Source organism: Sylvia atricapilla, chromosome 19, assembly GCF_009819655.1.
Source record: "Sylvia atricapilla isolate bSylAtr1 chromosome 19, bSylAtr1.pri, whole genome shotgun sequence".
Taxonomy (NCBI): domain Eukaryota; kingdom Metazoa; phylum Chordata; class Aves; order Passeriformes; family Sylviidae; genus Sylvia; species Sylvia atricapilla.
In genome coordinates, this window is record NC_089158.1 from 1947722 (window position 1) to 1972931 (window position 25210).

The window sequence follows — 25210 nt, forward strand, 5'->3', positions numbered from 1 at the left end:
TCTGAACCCAGCTCAGCAAAGGGCACCTGCTGTGTGTCCTGAAGGACAGAGGCAGTGGGCACAGCAATGACAGTGACAGCAAATTACAGGGTTTGTAGCAAAAGGGAAGAGCCTGCCAATTCTGCAGAAGTACCTTCTGTTCTGCAATATTCAACTGCACTAAGACCTCCTTACTCCTGTATTAATGACCATTTATCCATCCATCCATCCCGCCATCTCTCCATCCATCCATCCATCCATCCATCCATCCATCCATCCATCCATCCATCCATCCATCCATCCATTCATCCCTCCTGTGAAAGCACTCTTCCTCCAAGAGCAGTCCTCATGCCCCATCCAATTTTAAATCTGCTGAATTCAGGAGTGCTGATATTGGCAGTGATAAGAGTGCACATGTGAGGAGGGGTTTCTGTGATAGACACTCTTATCTTTGAGAAGCCCGATAGAAATCATCACATTCATTTTATTCCACTTCACGAGGAACACCAAACATCAGCTGTGTCGCTGTGTTGATAAGCTCTTATCAAGCTCAGCAGCATGCTGTCATTTCAGATCTCTCCAGTTCCTCTCCTGCCATCCATAAAATCTTTCCCCCATGGAAACTGTCTGTCCTCCCTCTGGAAAACTATTATAACATTTAGCACAACCTGCAAAAAGAGATTTTTGTTTAATTTTTATATACACAGAGATGTCTGATTGACACTAAATCTTTCACCATCTCTGATGACCTGAGTCGAACATTATAGCACATGTTCAAATGTGAGCATGGGGCAGCCCCTCAACAAAACAGCAAGGAAAATGCTGAGGATCTTAAAGCATGAGGGGAGATTTAGACTAGAGAGAGGGAAGAAATATTTTTACAATGAGGCTGGTAAAACAGTGACACAGGTTGCCCAGAGAAGCTGTGGATGCTCAATCCCTGGAAAAATTCATGGCCAGGTTGGACAGGGCTCTGAGCAACCAGATCTAGTTAAAGATGTCCCTGTTTACTGCAGCTGACCTTTAAAGGTCCCTTCAATGCCATTCCATGATTCTATGTGCAAAGAGTTTCTGGATTAGAGATAAAATTTCTAGGATTAGGACCCCTACAAAGTGATATGTCTCTGTTGAAATTGAAAATTAATTTAATTTTAATACAGTTAAATTAGTTCTGAGGAGGGAAAACATTGACTTCTTTCACCATCTGCTTGGGTAGGGAAGAACCTGAAAGAGAAAATTGTAGAAAAAAGGGAAAGCAATGTATCAATACCATATTTTGAAACAGATTACAAGCAGTTATTCCTGTTGACTAGAAAAAAGGGTTAACAGCCACCAAAGCCCTGTTCAGCTTTGTAAGCCCTGACTTAGCATGTACGTGGTGTTGTGCTCTGTTCAAAGCACCATGCAGACATTTTCTAATTAATTTTTTGTGACACCCCTGCGAGACACCTGGGCTGGTATTGTTATCCCCATGTTACTGATAGAGAAGCACATCTGCACATGTCTCTACTGAGCTCTAGGTCAGATTAAATGACAGTATTTATGTACCTGCACAACTCATTTCTCTGTCCCAGACTAGGGATGTATGGGAAGTGCCCACTGCTTGTAATTTAGGGTTGCTCGTTTAGTGTTGGCTCTTCCCTGGAGTGTGATGAGCCATAAACAATTTCTACACTCAGAAAAATTTTATTTCCTCATGGTGCACAAAGCATTGCTGCTGACAGAACGGAGGAAGGAGAATTCCACCTCTGTGTTGGCCAACTCCATACCCTTGTATGCAACACAACCCTGGCTATCAGCACAGCTATGCTGCTCATCACTTCTGCAGGATGGATGATCCCCTGCCAGAACTGGCCTATCCAGAGTGATCCTGCTTTCAGGAGGATCCCCACCCACTAAGCAAGGATTTCACACGTTTTGCAGTCACTGCATCTCACAGCCTGGTGTGCAGAATTTAACTGCCATGGATTTAACTCTGTAAGGATGAATAAGGCCGTGGGTGGAGCAGCAGCAGAACAAGTGAACAGCTCATCCTTGTGCCCAGGTGGCTATCACTGAAGGGGAATGAGGTGAGAACAGCCAGGTGCTATTGCCTTGCAAATGCCCAGTACAAGTCACCCAAGGGTGTGAACCATGGGCTTTCACTACTTTCCACACCACGAGCCTCACACCCTGTGGGTCCTCGAGCAGAGCAGGACCTTACCAACCCCTTCTTAACCCTACCAACCTCATCATGGCACTTCTGCTTGAGTAAGCCCTCAGCTGACATCAGCAAGAATATCTAAAGCTGGACGTTGAGTGAGAGTGTAAATGATGGATGATGCTTTGTGGAACCCTCCCTGTTATATGTCCCAGTTACACTGGCCTATGAGGGCCAGTCTTACTTTGCTCCCCTCCATTTCTCAGATGGTGAGGCTGCAGCACGAGTGTCTCCTGTGCCAGGGCTGCAGTGCTGAGGAAGTTGACTCACTGGGGAAAAAAAAGAGCACCACTGCCAAGCCACCCTCAGAAGCACATACTGCAAACCTCGACTGCCCGTTGCAAAACTGCCTCAAAAATCTGAGAATCTTCTTCCATCAAAGCTGGAAAAATAAAATAATAGCAGACTTATTTAATCTAATACTTATGTGAATTAGTGTAGCACTGAATTCAGCCTTGAATGGTTTCAGAGGGAAGGACCAGCCCAAGAAAACCCTTGTAATTTGCACAGAGGGAAATCTGAAGCAACGTCACCGCAGTCAGTGGCATCGCTTTTCATTTCCATCAATGTAAAGGAGAAAAAGAATCTGGTTTCTGGAGTTCAGATCAGGACACCAGATGAGCAAGCCTGGGCTTAGAAGTCCTACAGAACTGAAACGCCACAGACAAAGGCATTAAGAAACACTTATTGTGATGTTCTTCTTTCTGTTTACAAGTCCCCTTGTGGTCTCCTGAAATGGCCAGGGAACATTTTTAGCCACCCCCTCCAGGCTCCAGATTATGCCTTGGTTAGCAGATCATCTGGGCAGCTCTCTCTGTCTGTAACTCTATATGAATGACTTCAGTGACAAACAATACAACCATTCACTTTTTGTAAAAAAACAACCACTGCCACCAAATGTTTCTAATTTAAATATTTCTGGTTCTCTAGCTACTGGTTCCAATTTGGTATCAGCTACTGTCAGCCATAAATCCCAATGAATTTTGAAGTCACGATCCTGAATTGAGCTCTTCAAATGCAGAATTAGGAGGGAGAAATTAATATCTCCAAGTAGGAAGTTTAAACAAAGAACCCATCACATCAAATTGTGGATTACAGAAGCTCTTGCATGGGTACTGCCATTTAGCAGTGGTCAATCATCACATGCTCCAGAAAATGTGCATTCCTCAGGAAAAAAACAATATAAGAGCATCTGAGAATGAAATCACTTTGGCTTTAACTCATGCTGACTCCTGGCATAGGACAGTTTATCCCATTTTCTTGCAGTCAAAATCATGTGACTTCATCAAAACTGCTTATTTCGAATAATTCCTGGTCTATCCTAACTCCCAAAAATCCTTACCAAAGTATGAAGCAGTCTGGAGCAAAGCTACACAAAGGACCCAAGGACCACTCCAACAATTTACTTGAACAAGTGTCAGTGCCATTCCCTGACAAGTGTTTATTTTACTAGGTCCCCTTCAGGATTCACTAGTTCCTCTTCTGGCCCTGGCAGTGTACAATTTGCTACAACAACGTCTTCACACCGAGGTGAGTGCAAGGAGCAGTGGATTTCTTGCACACATTCCATTGCATGTTCAAAACAGATCAAGGCAGACTGTTTCAGCGATGTAAAAAGCCCTGGACTGAGTTAGCTTCACATGTAGGCTGAAGTTCTGAGCCAGTTCTTGCTTTATTCAAATCCATTCTGCCCATCCCAAATCTAAATGAGCTCAGTCATTAGTCTCTAAATCTGTATTTCTCTGTGCCAATATTGGCCCCAGTTCAGCAAGGCACTTAAATATGTGCTTAACTTCAAAAGCACAGTTAAGTCCCACTGATAGATTTGACTACAGGGGGATGTAAGCAAATAGCTCAGGGCTTTGCTAAATTGGAGCCTTGGTGACACAATCCTAGAAACATTTGTATTTTAACATGTTTATAGAAAATTATAACAATTAAGTGGAGCTCTTCCTTCCTCACATAAAAACAGTCCAGGACTTCCTCTTTCAAAAAGCTTACAGCAGCCAAACTTTCTTTTCCTAACCCTGAGGTCAAGCGTTTTTCCAAGAACCCATATTAGCATGGTGCCTTAATTATTTGTTTCCTTCAGGATTGTTCTGACACGTATCTAATCTCAGGTAAGCCTAAAAGCTCATGGTGGACACTTTAAAGGAGAAGGGCCACAGCATTATCTCTTGGACACAGCAGAAAACTCCCTTCTCCACAGTCTGGGCCAGCCTGGGCTGCAGATCCCAAACGCAATTTGATTTTGTCCTATGTCACCATCCACACAACTCACACACCTGTAGCCTTCTGAGGTTTTTTCTATCAAATTTATCCTTACAATGGGTTTGTGTTCTCCTCTCCAGAAGTTACTATAAAGGCAAGAGTAGGTGCTCTCTTTCTAATCCAAACATATATGCAGTGGCTGCTAGCCATATTTCTTGTTATAGAAATTAAAACAAAAAACCAAACTAAACAACGTGAAAATGTGGCAATGACTTTGTCTTCCTCACTCTTCAGCTAAAGCACATTGCCTCCTTGTACTAACACAAAATCTTGAATATCTACCCAAATCCATGGGGCTGGATGGGGACTGGTGAATCTGTGCTGACTGGAAGAAGAACCAAAACCTTCCTTAAAAAGGTGTTTGCCTTTCAATCTGATCCATGAGAGAAGCAAAATAAGTCGTGTCACCTGTGGTCCCTTCAGCAATGTCACCTCAGTACTGCTGGGTTTGACTCTGACAGCAGTCCTAGCAAACCCATTTAAAACTGAGAGAGTCAAAATGAAGCTAAACCCAGAGATTTACAGAAAACTCTTGCTCCAACCCAAGGTAAGCCCCAGGGAAAGGAGAGACACAAGCCAGGGTGTCCCCCTCACTGTCCCCATCACTGGCAGGGCAAATTCTCCTTGGGGACAGGCTCTGCCTCCAGCCTGCCTGCACGCCGTGGTGTGAGCTGTTCCTGCCAGGGGGGTCCATATTGAACTGATAAAGCTCTCAAAGCCCCGTCACCCTGCCAGCTTGGAAGTGGGACAGTGTCCTGCAGCCCCACAGGTCTCCCTGCCAGAGTCTATCCAAGCAAACAAAGAAAATGCATTGCCTTCCACTTTAATAAAAGCCAAATGATGTCGTTTGCCAATTACCAAAACGGGGCGAAGGTTAAAAACCCATTGAATTATAACACATGTCACGGACCAAAGCTTCTATGATTAACAGTTCTGTGAGAAATTCATTAATTTCACCCGAAGCAAGCTGACAGAGATTGTGCTTAATGACAGAATGCAGGGCAGGGGAAAGGCGGCCGAACCAGGAAAGAGCAAGCTGCATTAATTCACAACAAAAAAGAGACGAGGAAACCCTTTTTCCCCCGTTATGAAAAGGAAAAAAAAAAAAAAAACCCAAAACAACAGAGTTGTAAAGAGCGGTTGCATTTGTTCTGCTGCTGAAGATTTATCTTCATCATTTCTTGTTGGGGAAGCTGACAGCAGGCAAGAACAGGACAAAGAGAAGAACTGGAGTGGGCTATGGATCCCTGGGGCTTGTTTGGGATAGCAAAAGGTGCAGCTCAAAGGGAACCTCTCCACAGAGACCAGAGCAGGTGGTGGTGTGGTAGCCAGGGGTGGGTCTTGGTCTAAGGTTTCAAACACCCAGATCTGCCCACTTACAGAGGGAGGAAAACCCAAAATCTCCCCTGTAGAAGCAATTTTGGAGCCATAGCAGTGAGGCTGTGCCAAGGTTTAACCAAAGCAAGAAAAGGAAAATCTTTTTGCTACACTCCCTAGAAAGCATGAGGTGGTGACAACGTGAGGCAAGAAGACTGGAGAGCTGTGGGCAGCCAGGGGGAACTTGTCTTCAGTATGAACACTGAGTTAGAAAGATTAGAAAGATGGAAACTCCTGAAATGCACAGTTCTGACAGCTGAATTGGGTGAATTGGGCTCTCCTGCCTGCAGTTTGCAGAAGAGGAACAATGGCACCAGGAGGGGTGGTGGAGAGAACAGTTCTGGTGACCATGGCAGGGAAGTGGCACCAAGGAAAAGCAGCACTTCCCATAAACTGCTTTGCCAGGGATGGGTGACTGCAGCTAATGTTTTCTACCAGTGAAAAAGACAAAAACCTGATTTTTGAGGAACCACTGTCAAAGGCAGCCAGAGCACACCAGGCCTCCTTGCTGCTTGAGTGACTGTGGGGTGGGAAATTACACCTCTGCTTCTGCACACCCAATTTCACCGTCCACTGCATGAGGCTACACAGGAAAGAGTCAAAGTATAATAATTTGAGCTATAAAGCACAAGAGAAGAACTAACCAGGACATTACATCTGGTCTAAGGATGCAATGTGAAAATAAAGAGTGTCATTTTTACGGCACATCTCCAGCAGTGAGGTAAACTTCTGCTGAAAACAAAACAACAACAGAAAAAGAGCCTGTAGTCCCTGGCAGCAGAAAAAACAACTGGAAGAATAAAACTGGTAAGGACAGAGTAGGAATTTCCAAACTATAAATGTCTTCAAGAGGATAGAATGGATTTTCAAAACAACTAATGATGACCGAGGACAAATAAAGTTTAATTGGACTTTTAGACTGAAGCCCATTTTTCTCTAAAATATTAACTATAATGCATATTTTAGAAAGAAGAGTAAGTGCATGTTCTATTTTCAGTTATTAAGTTGTCACTAACCCATGGGAGGGATTAATTCACCTTCAAAATAAAAACTGTGTTAACTTTTAAGGGACAATATATTTCCTTTCCCTCATAATTTTAAAATCTGCACCCTTGCCTAGAAATATCTGTATTTGGCTATAAATCCTCTCCAAGCAAAATAATTCTCCTTGAAAGAGAGAAATAATACCTCTTGTAGAGAGAAGCCAAAAAGCAGGCAAAAATATCCATGTTGACCTAACAAAAATGAAAGCGGCAAAACTGATGATCACACACAGGAAGGCAAGTTTCTTTAAAAATTCAATCAATACCTTAAAAATCATATTAGGCAAATCCAACCAGTGGGGAAAGGGGAGAAGGGAAAGATGGGCAATGTGGGACTGGCACTCCAAGGGAATCTGATAGGCAGACAGTGAGCAGGGGAGACAGAAAACCCACATCCAGCCTCTGAACTGGTTAAGAAGTTATTTTTAAAATCTATCTTTCTCTGTTCTTCCTGTTTTGGGTAAAATAACCAAGGAAGAAGACATCAGGTGAAAGCAAAGGTGTCACCTATTTCCTGGCTGCACAGCTTAATGCACAACTTTCTCTACATCTTGGGTACCTGAATTGCTCAGAGTTTTTTGTTCAGAAGAAAACAGATCTGGTCACCTCAAATGATCCCACCGCAAGGCAAACTGGGGACTGACTCTTCACTGAAGCACTGTCATCAGTGGAAATAATTCCACTGATTTCAATTTTCTTTGGACCAGGGCTTTACTTTTGAGAGTTTCTAGTTCCCTGACAGGCATGGGAAACTTTATGATAAATCCAGTACTGGAACCTGCAAGACCTAAAACATTACTTGGAATGAGTGAGGCTCAGATGGGTTTGTGAGAGCAGAGGTTGAGAGGGTTCAGTGCACCCCAAAACCAAAACTATGCCAAAAAATCAAGAAGAAAAATAAGAGGCAAAAACCAGGTGATTCTGCCTCAAGGGATTTCTAAAGGTTGGGTCGATGGGCTCACTGAAGTTTTGCCTAAGGGGGATGCTTTTTTTTATTATTAAGGAAATAACTTTCTAAACACAGAGCACTTCTAGTTCCATAAGGGAACAAATGGTTTGATTCCTACTGAAAACTTGAGAGGGCAGTGGAATGTGGCCCTGTGGCTCAGTCCTCCTGAGCTCCCTGTTGCTTCCCATCATCTCCTTCCAGTGGGGCTTTCTTGCCCTTTTTCTGTCCTGCTTCAGCGCTGGGATTTGGCCACATTTCCACCACCAGACTTATCTGAAACTTGATCCTGCTGTCTTTGGGCCTCTGAATTTATACAACCTATTGCACAGAATGATCAGACGCTTTGAATCTAGGTCAGAACACACTGACTGGATTGATTTAGCTATAGATATACTCCTTTTTTTAAAATTTTATTTTCCCTCCCCTCTCCCCCTTCTCCCCCTCCCGCCTTTCCTGGAATAAAAGCAGGTCCTAAAAACAAGTCAGAGCATTATCAAAAAACCTGACAGCTTGCTTAGGAGGCTGAGCAGAGGTTTGCTGGGATATGCAACTTGTTTTACTATTGCTGCCGCTATGGTATGACAACTGCTCACAACTTTGAATTCACAAAGGAAGGGGGAAAAAAAAAATATTCTTTCAGGGGTTTTGCTAAATTCTCTCCTCTTCTTTTCACTGCCTCGCTGAAAGGATCCATGAAGCTGCTGCACCAGAGGCCACGAAAGGTCACAATCTCTGTGGGATGCTGTAAAGCAGAGACTGAGAGGGGTTGGTGGTGATCTATTGATGTGTCTGTAATAACAACAAGAATAAAACGGTAGCCATAAACCTTTCATCCTGGGGGGTCCCACAGAGCTTTTCAGAACGGGGGCTGGATCCAGAGAGGTGCTGAGGGCCTCGCCCAGCCATAAAGGCACGGCAGACGCAGATGGCCACGGCGCAGCAGCCCAGGGCTGGGCACCTGGCAGGATCTGTCCCCTGCAGGGCACAGGAGTCACTCTGTGCCCACGCTGTCCCTTCCCCGGGACGTGCCCGTGGCACTGTGGCCGCACAGAGCGCTTCAGATTGATCTCCCGTGTGAGCGGCCAGCACGACAACCCTGAGGAGCGAACCGGCCCCAATTCCAGGCCTGGCATAAAGGAGGGAGGAGAAAGGAAGAGGAAATAATTCACTAGCGGCATCCCAGGCGGGTTAAATGCCCCATCCATCCCGATCAATGAGAACACTGCCGCTCCTTTGGCCGGGACACAAAGGGGTCAGCAGGGTTCAGCCGCCGTGGCCCTGCTGCCCCTCGGCGGCGCTGAGGCACCGGCCCGGGCTGACAGCTCACCTCTGCTCCGCGGGGCTGTACGTCTGTCCTCGCTGGCAGCTGCTGATGGTGATGGGGTCGAAGTTGTGGAAGGAACGCAGGGCCACCCCGGAGATGGCCACAAACTGGGAGCTGAAGCTAATGAGGACAGCCTGGGTGTGATAAAAAGGGTGACTGAGGTCATGGATGACGGGGATAATCAGGGGATTGTTCCTGCAGCTCAGGACGTGGACACCTGCCAGAGGAGAGACAAGATCAGAGGAAGGGTCAGGCTTAACACAATTGCTTCCCCAAGCCGTGGGCACTTCAGAGGCATTTCACCCAGAGGAACGGCCCTATAGAGCTGAAAAGTTATGGTAAGCTGCCTGGAGGGGCTTCCCAAATGGCTCTGGAGAGCTTAGCCGAGAAGCAGATCCCTCCAGACAGCTGAAGAAAGGCTGCCATTCTCTCGGCGAGCGCGGCAGGCCCTCGGAGCCGCTCCTTTAGACCACGGCTCCGTTTCTATTGTGCTCTGCTAAATCAGGAGCAACCAGCACGGGGGAAGCAGAGTCACACTATTGTCAAGCGAGTCCTAGAGGACACTTGGAGCCTTTATGTGCAGGATCAAACAGTGCCGGCAGGCTGCGGGGCTTTGTGCGCCAGGGCCGGGGCACCAGCAGCTCGTTTGGAGCTGTGCATGTCATTAGCACTCACTGGAAAACTTTTTTTTTTTTTTTTTTTTTTTTTTTCTTTTTTTTTTTTTTTTTTCTCATGAGTTTTCCACTAAATTTGCTCAGATTTGTTTTTTTCTTCAATAGTTTTGAGCCTGAGGGTATCTTGTTCTTTGCAAGAAAAAACCAGATTTGGTCCTAGAGATAGAAATGAGAGCGATGGAGCCACTGAGGATTTTACAGGTGATCTCACTCGGGAAGAAAAGGATTGTGTCTTGGGGAAATAAAACCACCTCAAGGTTGCAGTGCAGAGAAACACCAGAGAGGTGGCAAAGAGACTTCTGAATCCCTTTTGTCCAGTGGAGAAGTCACTCAGTGACAGCTGGGAAGAAATTCCCATTTTCAGGTAGAAGCAACCTGAATTGAAATGGGCCAAACTCATCTCAGGGGGAAGGCAGAGGACAGACAGCTGTCGGCTGCCCTCAAAATTCATTAATTGAGATTCATGGCCTGCTGGCTGCCTGCAAGGCTCTGCCTCCACAGCTCCATGGCATCACTCCGAGGATCAGCTTGGCTCCAGATCCATTTGCTTCACTGGAGCTCCCCCAGCAATGGCTTTGGCCCAGGCCCCTTGGCTACCCTGATACACTTACAAATTTGAAAATAAAATAAATTCTATTTGCATGTTTAACTGGCTCAGGGATTTCTGTTATTATTTTTTTTCCCCAGTTCAGATTTCTTGACTCAAAAGGGAAGGAATAAAAAGACTTTCATTTTTCTGCTTAGAAAGTGATTTCCTGTGAATTAAGACACACTCTTTAAACATCTATCTCCCACCCTCTACTTAAAGAAAAATCTTCCTGTAATAAAAAAATAAAATAAAAAAGCAAGCCTCTTTTTGTTTTGGTCTTCACCTGACCCTGAAATAACCTCCCTGTCTACTTGCCTCCCACAGGTCTTTTGATATCAGCTCCCTGCGGAACAGCGCACGTTTCTCACTTACAAACAGGTGCAGTTAATACTCAGAATCCCGGGTTCCCAAATTCCTTGGAAGTTTCTGCCTTCTCTGATGGAAAGCCAAGAAAGACCTTATGGTATGAGGCTGTTTATTCACTTCTGTTTCATTCCTTGCACTCAGGTGGTGTCCACAACAGAACAGACCCTCAGAGCTGTGCCGCATTGCTGGTTATTTCTGACCCTGACCAGGACAACGGTCAGGGATTTTTAATTCCCCTCCTGTAAGCCATGAAGATGGTACAGGTGCCCATGGGGACAGCCAGAGCCCCCCTCTGCACCGCTCTGTTCAGCTCAGCAGCTGAGCCCTGGTGTCTACAATGGCTCTGAACCAGCAGTGCTGAAGTGTTTGGCATCCAAACCTCTCCATCTCCTATCAGGACTTAGAAGAAACTTCACATTATTTTCTGGGAGTCCACTTGCTCTGATCAAGACGGGAAGCTGCATGTCTGGATAGGCTGTGCTTTGCTCATGGCAGTGTCTTTAGCACTCTGAGGACTGATTGAGATTTAAATTATTGCTGTTTCCTTTTGGATGTACTTTTAGTTTGCCACGAATTTCTGCTTAAGGCTCATTGAGTGTCTCAGTCAGTCCTGCCCCCAGTGCATGCCAACATGCAGTTTTCAGCTTGCCGTGATGATAATTCAAACACATGAAATACAATATCCAGGAAAAGGACTTCGTGTCACTGTCAAAACTTAGACAGGACAGCAATGGAGAGCTCTGCCTGAGTGAGAACTGCCAGGTAGCCCACCTACACCTCTCCTCTGCTCCAGGCAGCCTCGTCTGAAAGGTCAAAGGGGCTTTTCCATGATGAAAGCAGCATTTCAGCTGGGAGGACATCCAGACATCAGGCTGAGCCATGCCAAACTCATGTTGCAACTTCATTGAAGATTTCAAAACCTAACCCTCAGTTTCCTCTTTGCTCCTCTTTCTTGTTCTCTTTCTCTCCCAGTCTGCCTGTCTGCCCCCATAAAATGTCACATTAAGTACTGCTGGCATGCTCGTGTCTCCATCATTTATTTCTCAGAGGGATAGAGCTATGTGCCACTGTTTTGCAAAAGGAGGGTAAGATTAATCCAAGGGCTCTGGCAAACTGGGAGCCATCCTGACTCAACCTGCACAACTTGTTAAGAATGTCAGTTTGTTCTTGGACAACAGACACCGCACGCATTTCCTTTGTTTTGTTCCCACCAAATTCTATATTATTCTGGATGCTCACCCAGCACCTGTCACTCTGTGTCCCTTCTCCTTCTCATCACTGGTGGGAAGCTCATTTGAGTTTCAGCTCATTAAAATTGAAATGCTATGGTAAAAAAGAAAGCTGGGGGATGGGAGTTATGTTTCCTTAAAAACTGCTCTCAAGGTGACCTGGCCAGCTTTCTCCTCAGTGAAAAAAAAAAGGCAGAGAACATCTGGAAAGGGATTATGCAAGTCCTACCCTGACACAGAGTTGGGAGCCAGGGAGAGCTCCTGGGTTCTGGAGCTTAAATGCAGCCTGGATCAATTCACCAGACACAACTCTCTCAGTTTAGGGCCCTGTGCCAAGGGCAGAGACTAATCCTGTCTATCCCAGCACTTCAGCACAAGCACAGCTCCTGCCTCTGTCAGGCACATCTGCTTCAGGCCACACCAGGAGCCCTGGGGCTGGACCTTCACCACCTGAAATACTTCACCTGGGGAATGCTGGGCCATTAAATGGCTCTAGAAACCTCCCTGCAAGCAGGACTAGAGATCACCGAACATTCCCTGTGAAACAGAAGCCTTTGCTGCAGGTCCCTCACTCCCTGCTCACAGAGGCTCATCTGTAGCACCATCAGCGTCCCTCCAGGGCAGTGTTGGGTGTGAAACACTGAGATACTGCTGATTTTAGTGACTGGAGAGGAGCTAATCTTTTCAGTTCACCTCTGAAAAGAGAGTGAACAGCTATGGAGAAAAGTCTGTATAAAATAACACATCATTTTCAACAAACTCTAGTGAGACTCAGGGCCTGGAGCATTGAACAAGCACCTTTTTTGTCTAAATCTGAAAAAAACTGAGCAGGAGTACTGGTGATTGGGGCAATCAGCAGGTTGAGCAAGCAGTAAAGAGGGAGTTTAATACAACACAGTCTTACCAAGGTCGTGGCTTTGCTCTTTGGTGTCAAACAGCTGCACACCGATGGTCTCCTGCTTCTGGTCCAGGTAGTAGGTCCCATCAGTGACCAAGTGAACAAGGACTGCTGCAGCCACCATAGGCTGGGAAAAATAAGCCTGGGAAAACACAAATCCCACAAAGCCTGAGGTGAAGGACTGTGGTGGGCTTTAAAAAATCCCCAGGAGTCAGTCCAGAACTTTTAAAAGAAGAATTCCCATCCCAGATCACAAAGAAATCTTCTCTTCCAATCTCTCCTACACAAACTAGATAAACTCAAGTCAAACAGCCCTGCAGTTGAACCCTCTCAGAAATTCAATAGCCCTGTCACACACGAGGGGACTTCACTACTGACTCTCTAGACAGTGCTCAAAGACATTGTTTTGCTCTTTTGCTCTAAACATACTTCAGAAAGGAGCAGCTTGGCCCTGGGAAGGCTGGCCCATGATATTTGGCCTGCTGGAGAATCTTTGTAGAGGCAAGCAAAGAGGAAACTTCTGAATTATGTGTGCACTTCCTACCTTCAGCCAGAAAATGGTCTGTGTCATGTGGGAGTACTGGAAGTTGGCTGTGCAGGGGTACCAGGCGTACTGGGAGACACCATCATTCAGGTCGATCACCTTGGTCCGACACATCTGCAGCAGGGAAAAAAGAAACACCAAAACTGATGCAGAGGGCAGCAAGGAGGGATTCTGACTGCTTGAAGTGGGGGAACAAAGTCCAGGTGCACTCCTAGGATAAAGGAATGCACAATAACTGTGCTTCTAAATACCATGGGATTATTCAAAATTAAGTTTCTACGTCTTCCACCCCAATAAGAAAAACTGAAATATGGACAGGAGCTAAAGACTCACAGCAGCTGGATAGCTGCCAACAATGTCCTCTGAATTTGGTACCTCTGACAACATTTAGAACAACTTTCCTCCCACCCAAATGGGCCAGGACTCTTCCCACTGGAGTCCGAGTGAGCATCACTCCTGAACACCTCAGCTCCCAGCACAGACAGTGTGAAGGTGCCACAGTGCCCCAGCATGCCCTATTTAAACCTGATATTACTGTAATCCCAAAGGAACCCCACATGGCCCTGTAAAGTTGGAACCAGGTGCAGCCAGGAAAGTCCTGCCTCTAGAATCCCATTTAAGTCAACTGGCTTCTTCTTTTACCAACCAGTTCTGCAAGTGGAATCACCTTTTTCCTACACCTGCAGCCTTTCCATGGCAGGCAGCAGTGGGATTGGAGGCAAACTGCTCTTTTCAGTAAAGTACGTGATTCCCAAGTCATGTTATGGATGGAAAGCTAAAAAAAAAAAGCCAAAATCTAAGTGCCAGAGAGCCTTGCAATGCCATTGGTATGTCAAATGTGAAAATGAGAGCTGCAATAAATGGTCCGATTTACCCGGAGAACACACTGCTCAGTGAAGCTACTTCAAAAAAGACGCATGAACAACCACAGCCTTCACCTCCACAGCCAACAGAAAAAAAGGAAACGTCCACCACGGAAAAAGTTACTTCTGCATTGGAGGGATACTTAGAGCTGAGGCTCCTGGAGCATCTGAAAGGTACCTGTTGGATTCTCAACTCTTTTCGAGAAGTCACTGACTGTCATTACCATAGGAAGAAATGGAATTCCTTGTACTGATGTGCTGTCAGTAAAGCTGTTCCCCTCAGCAATTTGATTATTAAGCCAAAAGGAGAGCCGTGAAGTGAAACAAGAAAATTAACAGCCACCCAAAATCCTATGCCCACTCAATAACTGCATGGAAATGCCCTCTTGGTCTCGGCAGGCAAAGTCTGGGCACTGCAAAGACAGCCTGGGATGCCTGGGAATGTGAAACCAGATTGGCTAAAAGTGAGGTAATCCCCTTTAAAATCTGAGTCCCTCAAGATCCAGCACAGAGGAATCTTACAGGCAAAACATAAATCAGCTTTAATGGGCTGGAAGAAGATTTTTAGTTTATTTATTTTTTGAAACAACTGGGACCAAGCTTCATTGAGGCTAGCCAGTGGATAGTGTTACATTTTACAGCAGTGCAAGGCTTTACACAAACTATCTTTGGCATTTGAAATCAAGGCCAGCAATTCGACATGTACCGTTTCGCAACTCTCCCTTCTTGCGTTTTCAGCAGCCTGTCTCTTGTTGGGAGCAGGGTTTGTAATACTTCTCCAGCTAGGGAATTTATCTTACCCACATCTGCAGTATACATGGTCAGAGAGCTCTTTGACTTGAACAAAGGTCTCATTACTTTTATATGATTTTGTTCTTATTCTTACTTCTCCTGCTCTATTGGTCCAAAAAGGTGCTTTTTAAGTGCCACTTAATGGATGAGTGAAAACTCATATTAAGAAATCACCCAGACCTTCACCAAAAGTTTGATTCTAACCCAAAATAAACCCCTGCTGAGGTGGGCTGGAAATCTCAGATAACTTTTAAATGCCTTGTTTGATTTGTGTGCGTGTGTGAACCCTAGCACTTTCTGCTTCTGCCGGAGAATATTAACAAAAATCTGAGCATTGCATAAAGAGCCTGTGTTCAGGCCACGTGGGCTGTCAGACTGGCCTGGTTTGAGCAGGTTAGGTAAGCTTCCCCCTGCTGAGGTTGATCCATCACTACCCAGACAAGTGTTTCAAAGTGGTCCTGGGGTAAAAGGCTCTTTTAGAACAGTCTAATTGAGAAGTGTGGCAAAAGTCTAACAGAGATGAATGGCTACAAGAGCCTCTTCTCCACTCACTGCTGGCCAGTAAACTAGGTAATGGCAAAAAGAAAAAAAAGTTCTTTAAGTTTCCCTGAAAGCAATTGGATTGGATAAACAGCTCCTGTCACCTACAGACTGCACCATCTCACCAGGCTCCAACACAAGTGGTAAATCCATCCCGGTTTCAATTGGTTTCAATTCTGCCCGGGCACTGAATGTCACATCACACCTGCCAAGTCTGAGAATCACCTGCTGGAAGAGTCTTTCACACCTCTGTTTTTAAGGCATCCCTAGAATGTGGCAGCAGCCAGAAGGCCCCTATTAATTAGGTTAATGATTGGACTCAATGATCATAGAGATCTCTCCTAACCTAAACGATTCTGTGATTACTGCAATACCAGTACTTTCAGAACTACAAGTTCCAATGTCCTGGAAGACAATATCTCATCTCTCATCATTGCTATTCACAGGAATTCACATTTATGAGAAACAGATCATATCCAAACATCCTCCAGTTTGCTACAGTGATGCAAACCAGCAGCTAAAGCACCTGACAGCTGCCAAGAGGAGAACACATAGGTGGACTTCTCATTTCAGGGTGTTACAAATCACTGAAGTATTTGCTTTGAAGAATGACAGCATCACACAGTGCTCCAAACTTCACTCACTGGGGCTTATCCAGATCCTCAGACCCACACAGCAAACTGGGATATCCACAGGAGCTCAGTGTGTGCTCCAAATGTGAGGCGACTATTTGTGTCTAGTTACTGGAAGCCCATGTCATCCCCCTCCCGAGGAAGCTGCTTTCAATTAGAAGAGCTGATGTCTGTTCCTCTCGGAGGTTCAAATCCAGCTCGTCTCCCACCCACACATTTTGTACACAAACATCGCCAGACAGAACGATCAAGGCCAGGGAGCACTGTGGGATCTTCCCACAAGAGGGAATGCCTGGAGGATTCCCCTTGACTGATTTATACAACCTCTTGTCAATCAAAGACACAACATGTTCTTCAAACCGCCTCTCCTGTTTTCCTTCTCCCACTCAGGGGGACCGAGGAATGTGTCAGCAGAAAGGGAAAAGTGATATATTGGGATCACTTAGCTTTTTGCCACATCAAAAACACATTTACTATTGCAATCAACTCCATTTCCTTCAAAGTAATATGGGAAAATTTGCTGAAGAGCAAATTTTGGAAGGCGCCCTTGTGAATGATTCCCAGCCATCCCGTGACTGCAGGCAAAGTGAATTTACGTTGATGAGTTCCTGTTGCAGCTAAACTACAGGTTAAGGATCTCAAATTCCCCGGACTGAGCACTGGACTAGAAACCAGCCCAAATGTGGCAGTGCACGGCCCCAGTACAACCTTCTGGGCAGCACATGGCTTCTCCAGGCCTGAGCTCCCAGTCTAGAAGATGAGGATGATGTTCCCCCACATCACACAGGTGTGCTGGGGATAGAAGCTATGAGCCACGAAAAGATGCTCAGATGTCCCTGAGAGCACACACAGGTGTGAGGATACAGCTCCCCACAGGAGTGGGCTAAACACAGACCTCATCTCACTCTGAGCTCCCCACTGAGCAAGCACAGTCAGACACCTCAGGCTTTGCATACACTGCTGCTTCACATAGCATTGTAACATCAAAACAATTCTAAATGCAGACAGAAAAGCTGCTATTTAAGCTCGGATGTTGCCCTACTCAGCTCTGGCACCGTGGTTGGAGAGGATGTGCCTGTCTGCATGCCCAGGGGCAGCTGGAAACAGAGCAAACCTCCAGTTCCCAGATCTGTCTGCTCCCAAAATCCCATCTGGTGAAGCATGGCAGGGCTTCCTCCAGACCGTGTCCTCGAGCTCTGTCTGGCTGCGAGGAGCATCATGGGCACTTGGTCAGGCAGTGGTGAGCATCCTCCTTCTGGAGAGGAGCGTGGACGTGGAGACTGTGCTCCAAAAGTTTCCTCTCCCCACTCCTTTCTACAGGGGACTGTGCTGCTGACACTTCTGCACCCAGACACACAGCTCAGAGTTTTTCTGGGATTAAAGAGGCTGTACCCTGTCCTGTTGGCAAAACTGCAACCATGGAGCAGGCAGGAACAAGATCTCTTGGTAAAACTCACAGTACCAGCAAATTATTGAGCACAAAACATCCTCAGTGAGGCTGCAGAAGTGCACAGAAAAACTCAGACTGATACAAAGCTCATGGAGGTGTAAACAGAATATCTTCTCTTGTTTGAAGACCCAGGTAAAGAACAGATTTCAGCCATAATACTGAAACCTAATTAATCTACAATATTTATCTGTTTGCTCTGCAGAATGCTATTTGTATTTAACTCAACACATGCCAGAGGATCCCAACCATGACATAAGCAGCATTTAACCCATCCCTTACAATTGAAAACTTTCTCCCTCTCTTGCCAGATCAGGGCTCTGGCAGTCACCCAGACCTTCTATTCTTAAATATGTTATTGTTCTTGCTGACCTAAGATTAATCTTACCCAAGATGAGAAACCACGGTGCAGTTGCTAAATATCAGAAAGGTTCCTGCTTGTTTATTGCCCAGTGTTGTAAGGCAGCTTGACTGCCACATGGACACCACCCAGTTTGCCGACTGCAGCACAGACCTCCAATCTGTTCTCAAAGCTGTTGCACTGCTTTTCTCATTTAGGCTGGGAATTGGGTTGGAGTTAGGGAAAAATGAAGTTGCCTACATGAGTGAGCACTGAACCAATGAAAAGGCCACCATTTGGGCTCCATCAAACACCTTAAACCCCAGCCAATTTCTCTGACCATTTCAAACCTCAGGAGCCCAAAGAGCTCAAATGGAAATTATACACACAGCAGCATGAGGAATTTTGCTCTGGGTTTGCTTCTAGATTCTAGTCAGAAGTACTTTCAGACAAATGTCTTTATGAGATGTCTTTGTCAGTGGACTTATCCCATCAGAAATCTGAGTCCAGAGTTGCCTGCCCAACTATGAATGTCAGTCTTGGGTAATTCCAGGTTGGCCTCTAAAACTTCAGGAAAACATTCAAAGATATTTTTCCCAAATAGGTTTTTATTTCCCACATTTAATTTTATGTGCACTAACAATGGGTTTCTGCAGCATAAAATAAAATAAAAAACTAAAACCAAATCTGGGATTCTGCAGCAGATCGTCTAGGCTTAAAATGAGAGAAGAAACCTGAGTTTTTCTCTTTCAACAGCCACCTTACCTTACGTCTACTGCCACAGCAGCAAATTTCCTTCACCTCTGATGCTCATCAACTGCAGCTTCTCCCCCAAAACTCTCCTCTGTGTCTGATAACACAGTTTTACTGTTTTATGCTCTTTGTGTGGTTTTGCCAGTTTTTCATTGGGGTGCTTAAAGGTCTGATGGCAAAAGATGAAAAACTGCAGCGTGTCCTGCTCCAGGACAAAGGCGTGTGGGTAGGTGATCCACAGAAAAGCTTTATCAACTGGAAGCTGATGAAACTCCTGGGGTAACACACTGATGCTATATTACTCCCAGATTCACTTGGCTCAGAAGTCAGAGGAAATCTCATCTGTCAATTTTCCCTGTGTAATGAAGAACAGGATTTGGCCGTGGGATTGGGAAGCAGCTTACATCTCCTGCAGGAGGAAACAAAGCCCCGCTGCCAGTCCCTATGCCCAGTCTCAGCACAGCCACATCCACTTTGAACCTGGAGCTGCTGATGTGTCTGGACCTTGCAGACTCAGTGTTTTATTAGCATGATATTACATCTTCCTTAGCACAGAGCCACGATTTTCAGCTGAAGATTTGGCTGGATTTTTTAGTAATTGGAAAGTGACCTTTCTGTGAAAACACCACGGACAGGGCACCAATAGTTTGCCTGCAATGTGACATGATGATAAATTCCTCTACTTTGCAACAATAGTGTTCATCTCCAAAGGGAAATTTTCTCAGATTTTTGGATGTTACACAGGGCTGTGATTCAGAAATGAGTGGGAGATGCAAGGGCTATTTCATTCTGTCACATAAGTTGGTTTAGTTTGAGGCAAGCGAAAAGGAGCTACAGGGATTTCCATTAGATGATGGCCCAGATTGCATGTGTATTCAAGGTGTGTTATTAACTTTAGCTCTCTCAAAAATGCAGTTATTTCACTTCCAAAGAGCTGATATGAACAATATATTTCCATTTTTAAATCATGCAGACCTGCATTCTTTGAGCTTCCCTTTGAATTTCTGTTATCTCCAGATTCAAAGCAAACTTCATTTAAAACCAGTGAGTTCAAATCAAAATCACATCAAACCATAAACTTCACATGGCATACCTGAAAAAAACTGTAAATCAGTTCTGACTGGCCCTATCCCAAACTCACATGGGCTTTGACAGCCAGCCAGGTGTAATCAAATATCTAGGATGCTTGCTGGACTCATGGAAAAAAAAAACCAAAAAAAAAAACCAACCAAACAAAAAAAAAACAATGAGGAGTTTTGATTTTCCAATAAAACCCTAACCAGATGATTTTTGCACGGTTCAAAGGATCACCCCAAGGACATCAGTTAAGCCAAGGCCTGAAACTACAGAAAAATAGATTGAGAAAAATAAGAAATAATTGCACTAATGGGATTTAAAAATCAACTCATCTTTTACGGCAGCCCACAAGCAAACCCAGCATCTGGAGCTCCTGGGTGCAATTTGCACTTGCCCCTGCTTCTTTTGCCATTCAGAGATGCAAACTGAAGGGATGCAGAATCAAGAGACAGTTTTGAGTGCGCAACACAGTCTCCTGTGCAGCACATGAAAGTGCAATCCAGCAATTTGACATGTGCTCCTGTTTATTCCTGTCAGACCTCTGCTATTTCCTCAACTCAGCAGTAGGACATAAAGATGCTGCTCTCAAACAACAGCGTCTTCCATGCCAGCACTGCTGGGATCTCACCTCAGAGCTATAGTTCCTAGATTTAGCCCTGATTTGCAGTCTGTTATTATGCTCAAATTCACAAATACTCCTACTAGTAGCAACAGCACCCCTGCAATGGGCTAGACAGACAGGATCAAGCAGCAGCACCCAAACAAGAACTTAGCCTTCAGTTCTGCGAGTATCAGCCTCATTAAAACTAAAAGACATTTTCAAGCTGCAGCACAAGCTCCTGTCTACAGCTTCCACATTACTGCTCACAGAAGTGTGAAGGCATTATAGACTGATAAGTGCTTTAGCAGACTGTATATCCATCCACTGGAGAGCGAGGTTAAACAAATACAGGAGCCAGAACATTATTGTTGGCTGAGCGCTCGGGTTCCCGAGCTGCCCGTCTCTAACTTGGACTGGCCAGGTCCACTGCAGCTCAGCTTCGTGGAGCTGTGGGCCAAGGCTGGCTGTGGGGTGCTGCAGCAAAGCAAAACAATCCCATCCCATCAGCTTTCATCACCGAGGAACAGAGCAAAAGCGAACTTTTTTTGTTTTGTTTTTTCCTTTGACTGGGGCATTTCATATGGGAGCAGCTGGCACCAGAAAATCAAACTATCAAAGGCAGAATGTGGGCCACACTTTAGGAGGATCTTAAATATATTTTTGTTATTATATTCATGGTTCTGGCTCACTAGATTTGTTATACTTTTGCAGCTCCTGGGTTGGTGGGTTGGTACAATCCGCTTGGTAACATCCTCTCCTTCCTTCCCAGAGCTGGTGCCATTTGTTTGTTTGGATGAAGAAAACACAGGGCTAGGTGGAGAAAGCATAAAAGCAACAACAACAAATCCCTTAAGAACTTGTGTTCTCCACCTCAGTTCTGGCTGAGGTGAACAGAGATGCTTAGAAGCACATGGACAACGACACTGATATAAAGAGAGATATATAAGAAAAAAAATTAAGCCACAAATCTTTCAGCTCTCAAGCAGGGAAAAAACCCAAACCAAGACAAAATGCTTTTGTTTCCAGTACAGTAGGAGCAAACCCTAAATATTGGTCATAGCTCACCCCAAGTCCCTGCACCACTCTGAGTGTTCAGGGGGCACAGGAGCCACTCCCAGGAGAAGTGAGCCAAGGCAGGTGCCACCCTGAGCCCTGCAGACCCCTGGCTAAGCTGTGCCTGTGCCTGAGGCAAACAGCCCTGCAGTGGTTAATGTCAGCCCCAAACACATGATCACACTCAGAAAAGGTCAAAAGAGTGATTTTTCATTTAAAAACATCTGTGTGTTTAAAGAACAAAACTTTCTCATGTGCAGAAAACCAGGGGTTTCCAGTACTTTTATTTCCAGAGTTAAAGCTGTGCTTTTCAGCTTTGTTTAGGGTTATGGCCCGTGTAAACACGCTGTGTAAACCACACGCAGCACTCAGCACACAGCATTTCCACAGGCAGAGATAATTGGGGGTGCAAATCTCTCCCCCCTGGCTCCTTTTCCCTCTCCAGGCTGTTCAGCTTTCCCCACTGTGCTCCCAGTGAGCCAGCCAGACACCCTGTTGTTGTCCTTTCCTATATGAAGACATACACATGCCTCTAATCCTGAGGGTGTAAGTCTGCTCTGGGCTGTCAACAGGCCTTAATTGGATACATCCAGGGAGATGAAACATTGGGAAGAGGCCCTGGATTTAATAGGAAAAGGGAAGGCTGAGAGAGGCACCAGGGGAATGTGGAGGGGGGCTCGGAGGAGCTGCCCTGTGCTCCAGGGAGAAGTCACACCTCAGCTGGCAAAACCTTTCAGTCCCCACCCAACTACCAGCCCTACATCAAAGGGGATCAATCGAGATTAAACCCTCTGGCTTGTTTCTCAATACCTGAAGACATGGCTCGTGGCATGCAAATCAAAAGGTTCCCCCTTGTTTCACTGGGCTTTTCGCACCAAAACGGCAGAGTAAGGAAAACACCATCCTGCAAACAAACTCCTGTGAGTGAGCTGCACCATCCAGGCAGAGTCCACAGGGCAGCTGCTGCCTCCAGCCCGTGCACATCTCCACCCAATAAAAAGGCTTGTCTGGGAATGCCTGTCACTCCCCTCTCACCTTGGAACAACCCTGGTTGCTCTGATAACCCCCAAACTCCAACAGGTTAAGTCAAAATACTTGGAGCATTTAGTCCTTGATGTCTAAGGTTTGTAGGGGAGTTCACAGGAACTCCAAGCTGCTCTCAGAAGTTGTTACTGGAGGAATTAAAGTGTTGTGTGAAAGAGGAAGCTCACAGCTCCTTCAGCCTCACTGCCCTTCAGGAGCAGGCTCTGAGAAGATGGACTGGGAGCAGAGCGGTTGGAGGAACACCCATCTGACAAGGCTCAGCCTTTCTCACCAGGAACAACAACTGGGAAACAGGTACATTTCCAGAGTGAGGCTTTCCCTCTCCAGCTAGTAGAGCTCACAGTGTGCACACAGCGACAGAGCAGCTCTGCTGGAAGGCCAAATGCTTCAAAGGGATTTTGGACGGACAAAGGTGGGAAGAAGGTCATGCCTACCTGAGCTTCACCTTCCCCTCTCATAAGAGTGACTTGTCTCCTCTGAGCGTGATGATTCAAGGGTTAATTACCAAAAAAATGGAAAAATTAAATTCACTGCCAGCAGTGCTAACTGTAGGGATTTTGGCCCAATGACCAAAATAGCTGAGCAGAACTTGATGTTCTCCTGAGCTGAGGGCTTCTCCCAGAGAGGAGGTACATGTGGGGACAGATAATAGCACTGATCCTGCAAATAACCATTTCCTGGCACGTGTGAGAGCTTGGAGCCAGACCCTGAGACCACGGTGGAAACCCAGTCCCCAGGAGATTCCTGCTGATAGCACAGGGGAGCTGGGCCACTTACCAGATGTGAATTTGAATTACCAGGGTGAATCATGTCTTCTTATCAGATTCCCCACTGAAATGACCTCAGAGGAAAGAGAGGTCCTCCAGCTTTGCAGGCAGCACTTCCAAAAGTGAGCACCAGATGTAGGGTTCCTCCATGGTTACAGCTCCAACTAAGGCAGCACAGTTCAGGAGAGACTTGGAGCAGCTCAACAGTGTATCTAAATTCCCACTTTGTTTGTTGGGGGTTTTTTTGTGTTGTTGTTATTATTATTATTATTATTATTATTATTATTATTATTATTGAAGCTGATTCTTATTTTCACGTGGGGACAGAGGGATTGACTTAAGACACCTTCAGGACAGTACTGGATAAACACCATCCTCCAAAACCATGCCTTTTAGAGACATCTTAAGATGAACACCCTGAAATTCATTGGCATTCAAAATACGAGGTGTCTTATGACAATGTGGGCTAAAATGCCTATGGTACTCCAAACAAGTGGTGCAGACAATCCTTCATTTACAAGAAAAAAATGAATTCTTTGCTTCTGGCATGAGAAAGTTTACTTTCAGCTTAAAGAAATGACCGTGTGGTTTTGAGGATGGCATTCCGTTCTGCTGGAGAGCAGCACCCTGCCTGCCTGTACATCCGTGGTTTTGTAGCTACATTACAACCCTGGAGAGCTCTGTTTACATATTTGACATGTTTCCTTGTGCAGAACATGAAACCAAATTACAGAGTAAAAGCCATTATGGCTTTGCTCCTGCACCCTTTTCCATCCCCTTCCTCCCATTGCTTGGTTTAGATCTATCTGGGCCTTTTTTAACTGCGCTGGCACTGCTTCAGGCAGGTTTATTTGCTGTTGCACAGGGAAATCATGGAAAAGCTGGTGAAGGCACATGCCAGGGAGAGGGGAGAAGCCGGCCGGGCGGGGGCGGGATGAGAAATGCCGAGAACCCTTCACGCATGAACAAAGCAGACGTGTCGATGCATTTATGCAAAACCATTCTGCTCTGAATGGAGAGGGACCCAAGACAAACAACCCGGATGGGATGCAGGGGAGCTATCCCACGCTCACGGCTGGACATGCTCTGCATCCCAAGGCTTGTCAGCAGCAGCAGCAGACACGGAGAGTGGCAGGTTGAGGGGCAAGGGCCGAGGAGGGGGGTCTCCTTTCAGAGGAGTGCATGTTAATGAGCAGTGCCTCTGTTGGGGGGCCTGGCTGCCCAGCTCGCCAGTGCCAGGGGGGTCCAAGCTGTTCTCTATTGATGCCTCTAATCTGGGTGGGTGGCTGGGTGTACAGCAGATATGATCATAAAATGGTAATTTACTTCCTAAAGAAGCACATAATCCCTATTACTGCCCAAGACAATATTCCTTTCTTGCCTTTCTTCTTGCTTCTGGAAACAACAAATGGCATGGAATTCTGCTCTTGTTTCATTAGTGGAAATGTCTCTTGGTTCTAGGAAGATGGGACCAATTTCCGGCACCTGAGGATTTTTGGTTTGACCTTCATCTCTAAAAAAGTCGGATTGAACCTCTCTGAGAGTACGGTTGGCTGCTTTGCTCTCTGCATCATTCTTTGTTTCTTTTATCTATTTTCTCTACAGTACACAAAGGGAACACAGTGTACCAGCCCCTGGTACTCACTGTTCTGTTTCCCTTAGATGACTTGCATATGTGCTCTTGAAAAATTATTCTAAAAAACCAAGGGGGGGAAGGGAGTGGAAAGAAAAAAAAAATATCCCTTGAGTGTTTGTCAAAATTGCTTGGAATCTCCTCTCACATCTCATTGTGTTCTCTCTGTCCTCCCCTTACACAAATCAGCCAGAGGCTACAACATCAGCCGTGGGGTCTGAGCTT

General features: G+C 45.6%; 1 protein-coding gene across 1 annotated transcript in view; it reads right to left on the reverse strand.

The window, feature by feature from the left end:
- PAPPA (pappalysin 1) overlaps positions 1-25210 on the reverse strand; it is a 175839-nt gene that overhangs the window by 39845 nt on the left and 110784 nt on the right. Inside the window, exons 11-13 of the mRNA XM_066332468.1 lie at positions 13444-13557; positions 12906-13041; positions 9147-9360 (exon numbers count right to left, since the gene is read on the reverse strand). Coding sequence (XP_066188565.1) covers positions 9147-9360; positions 12906-13041; positions 13444-13557 — 464 coding nt within the window. The remainder of the gene's footprint in view (positions 1-9146; positions 9361-12905; positions 13042-13443; positions 13558-25210) is intronic.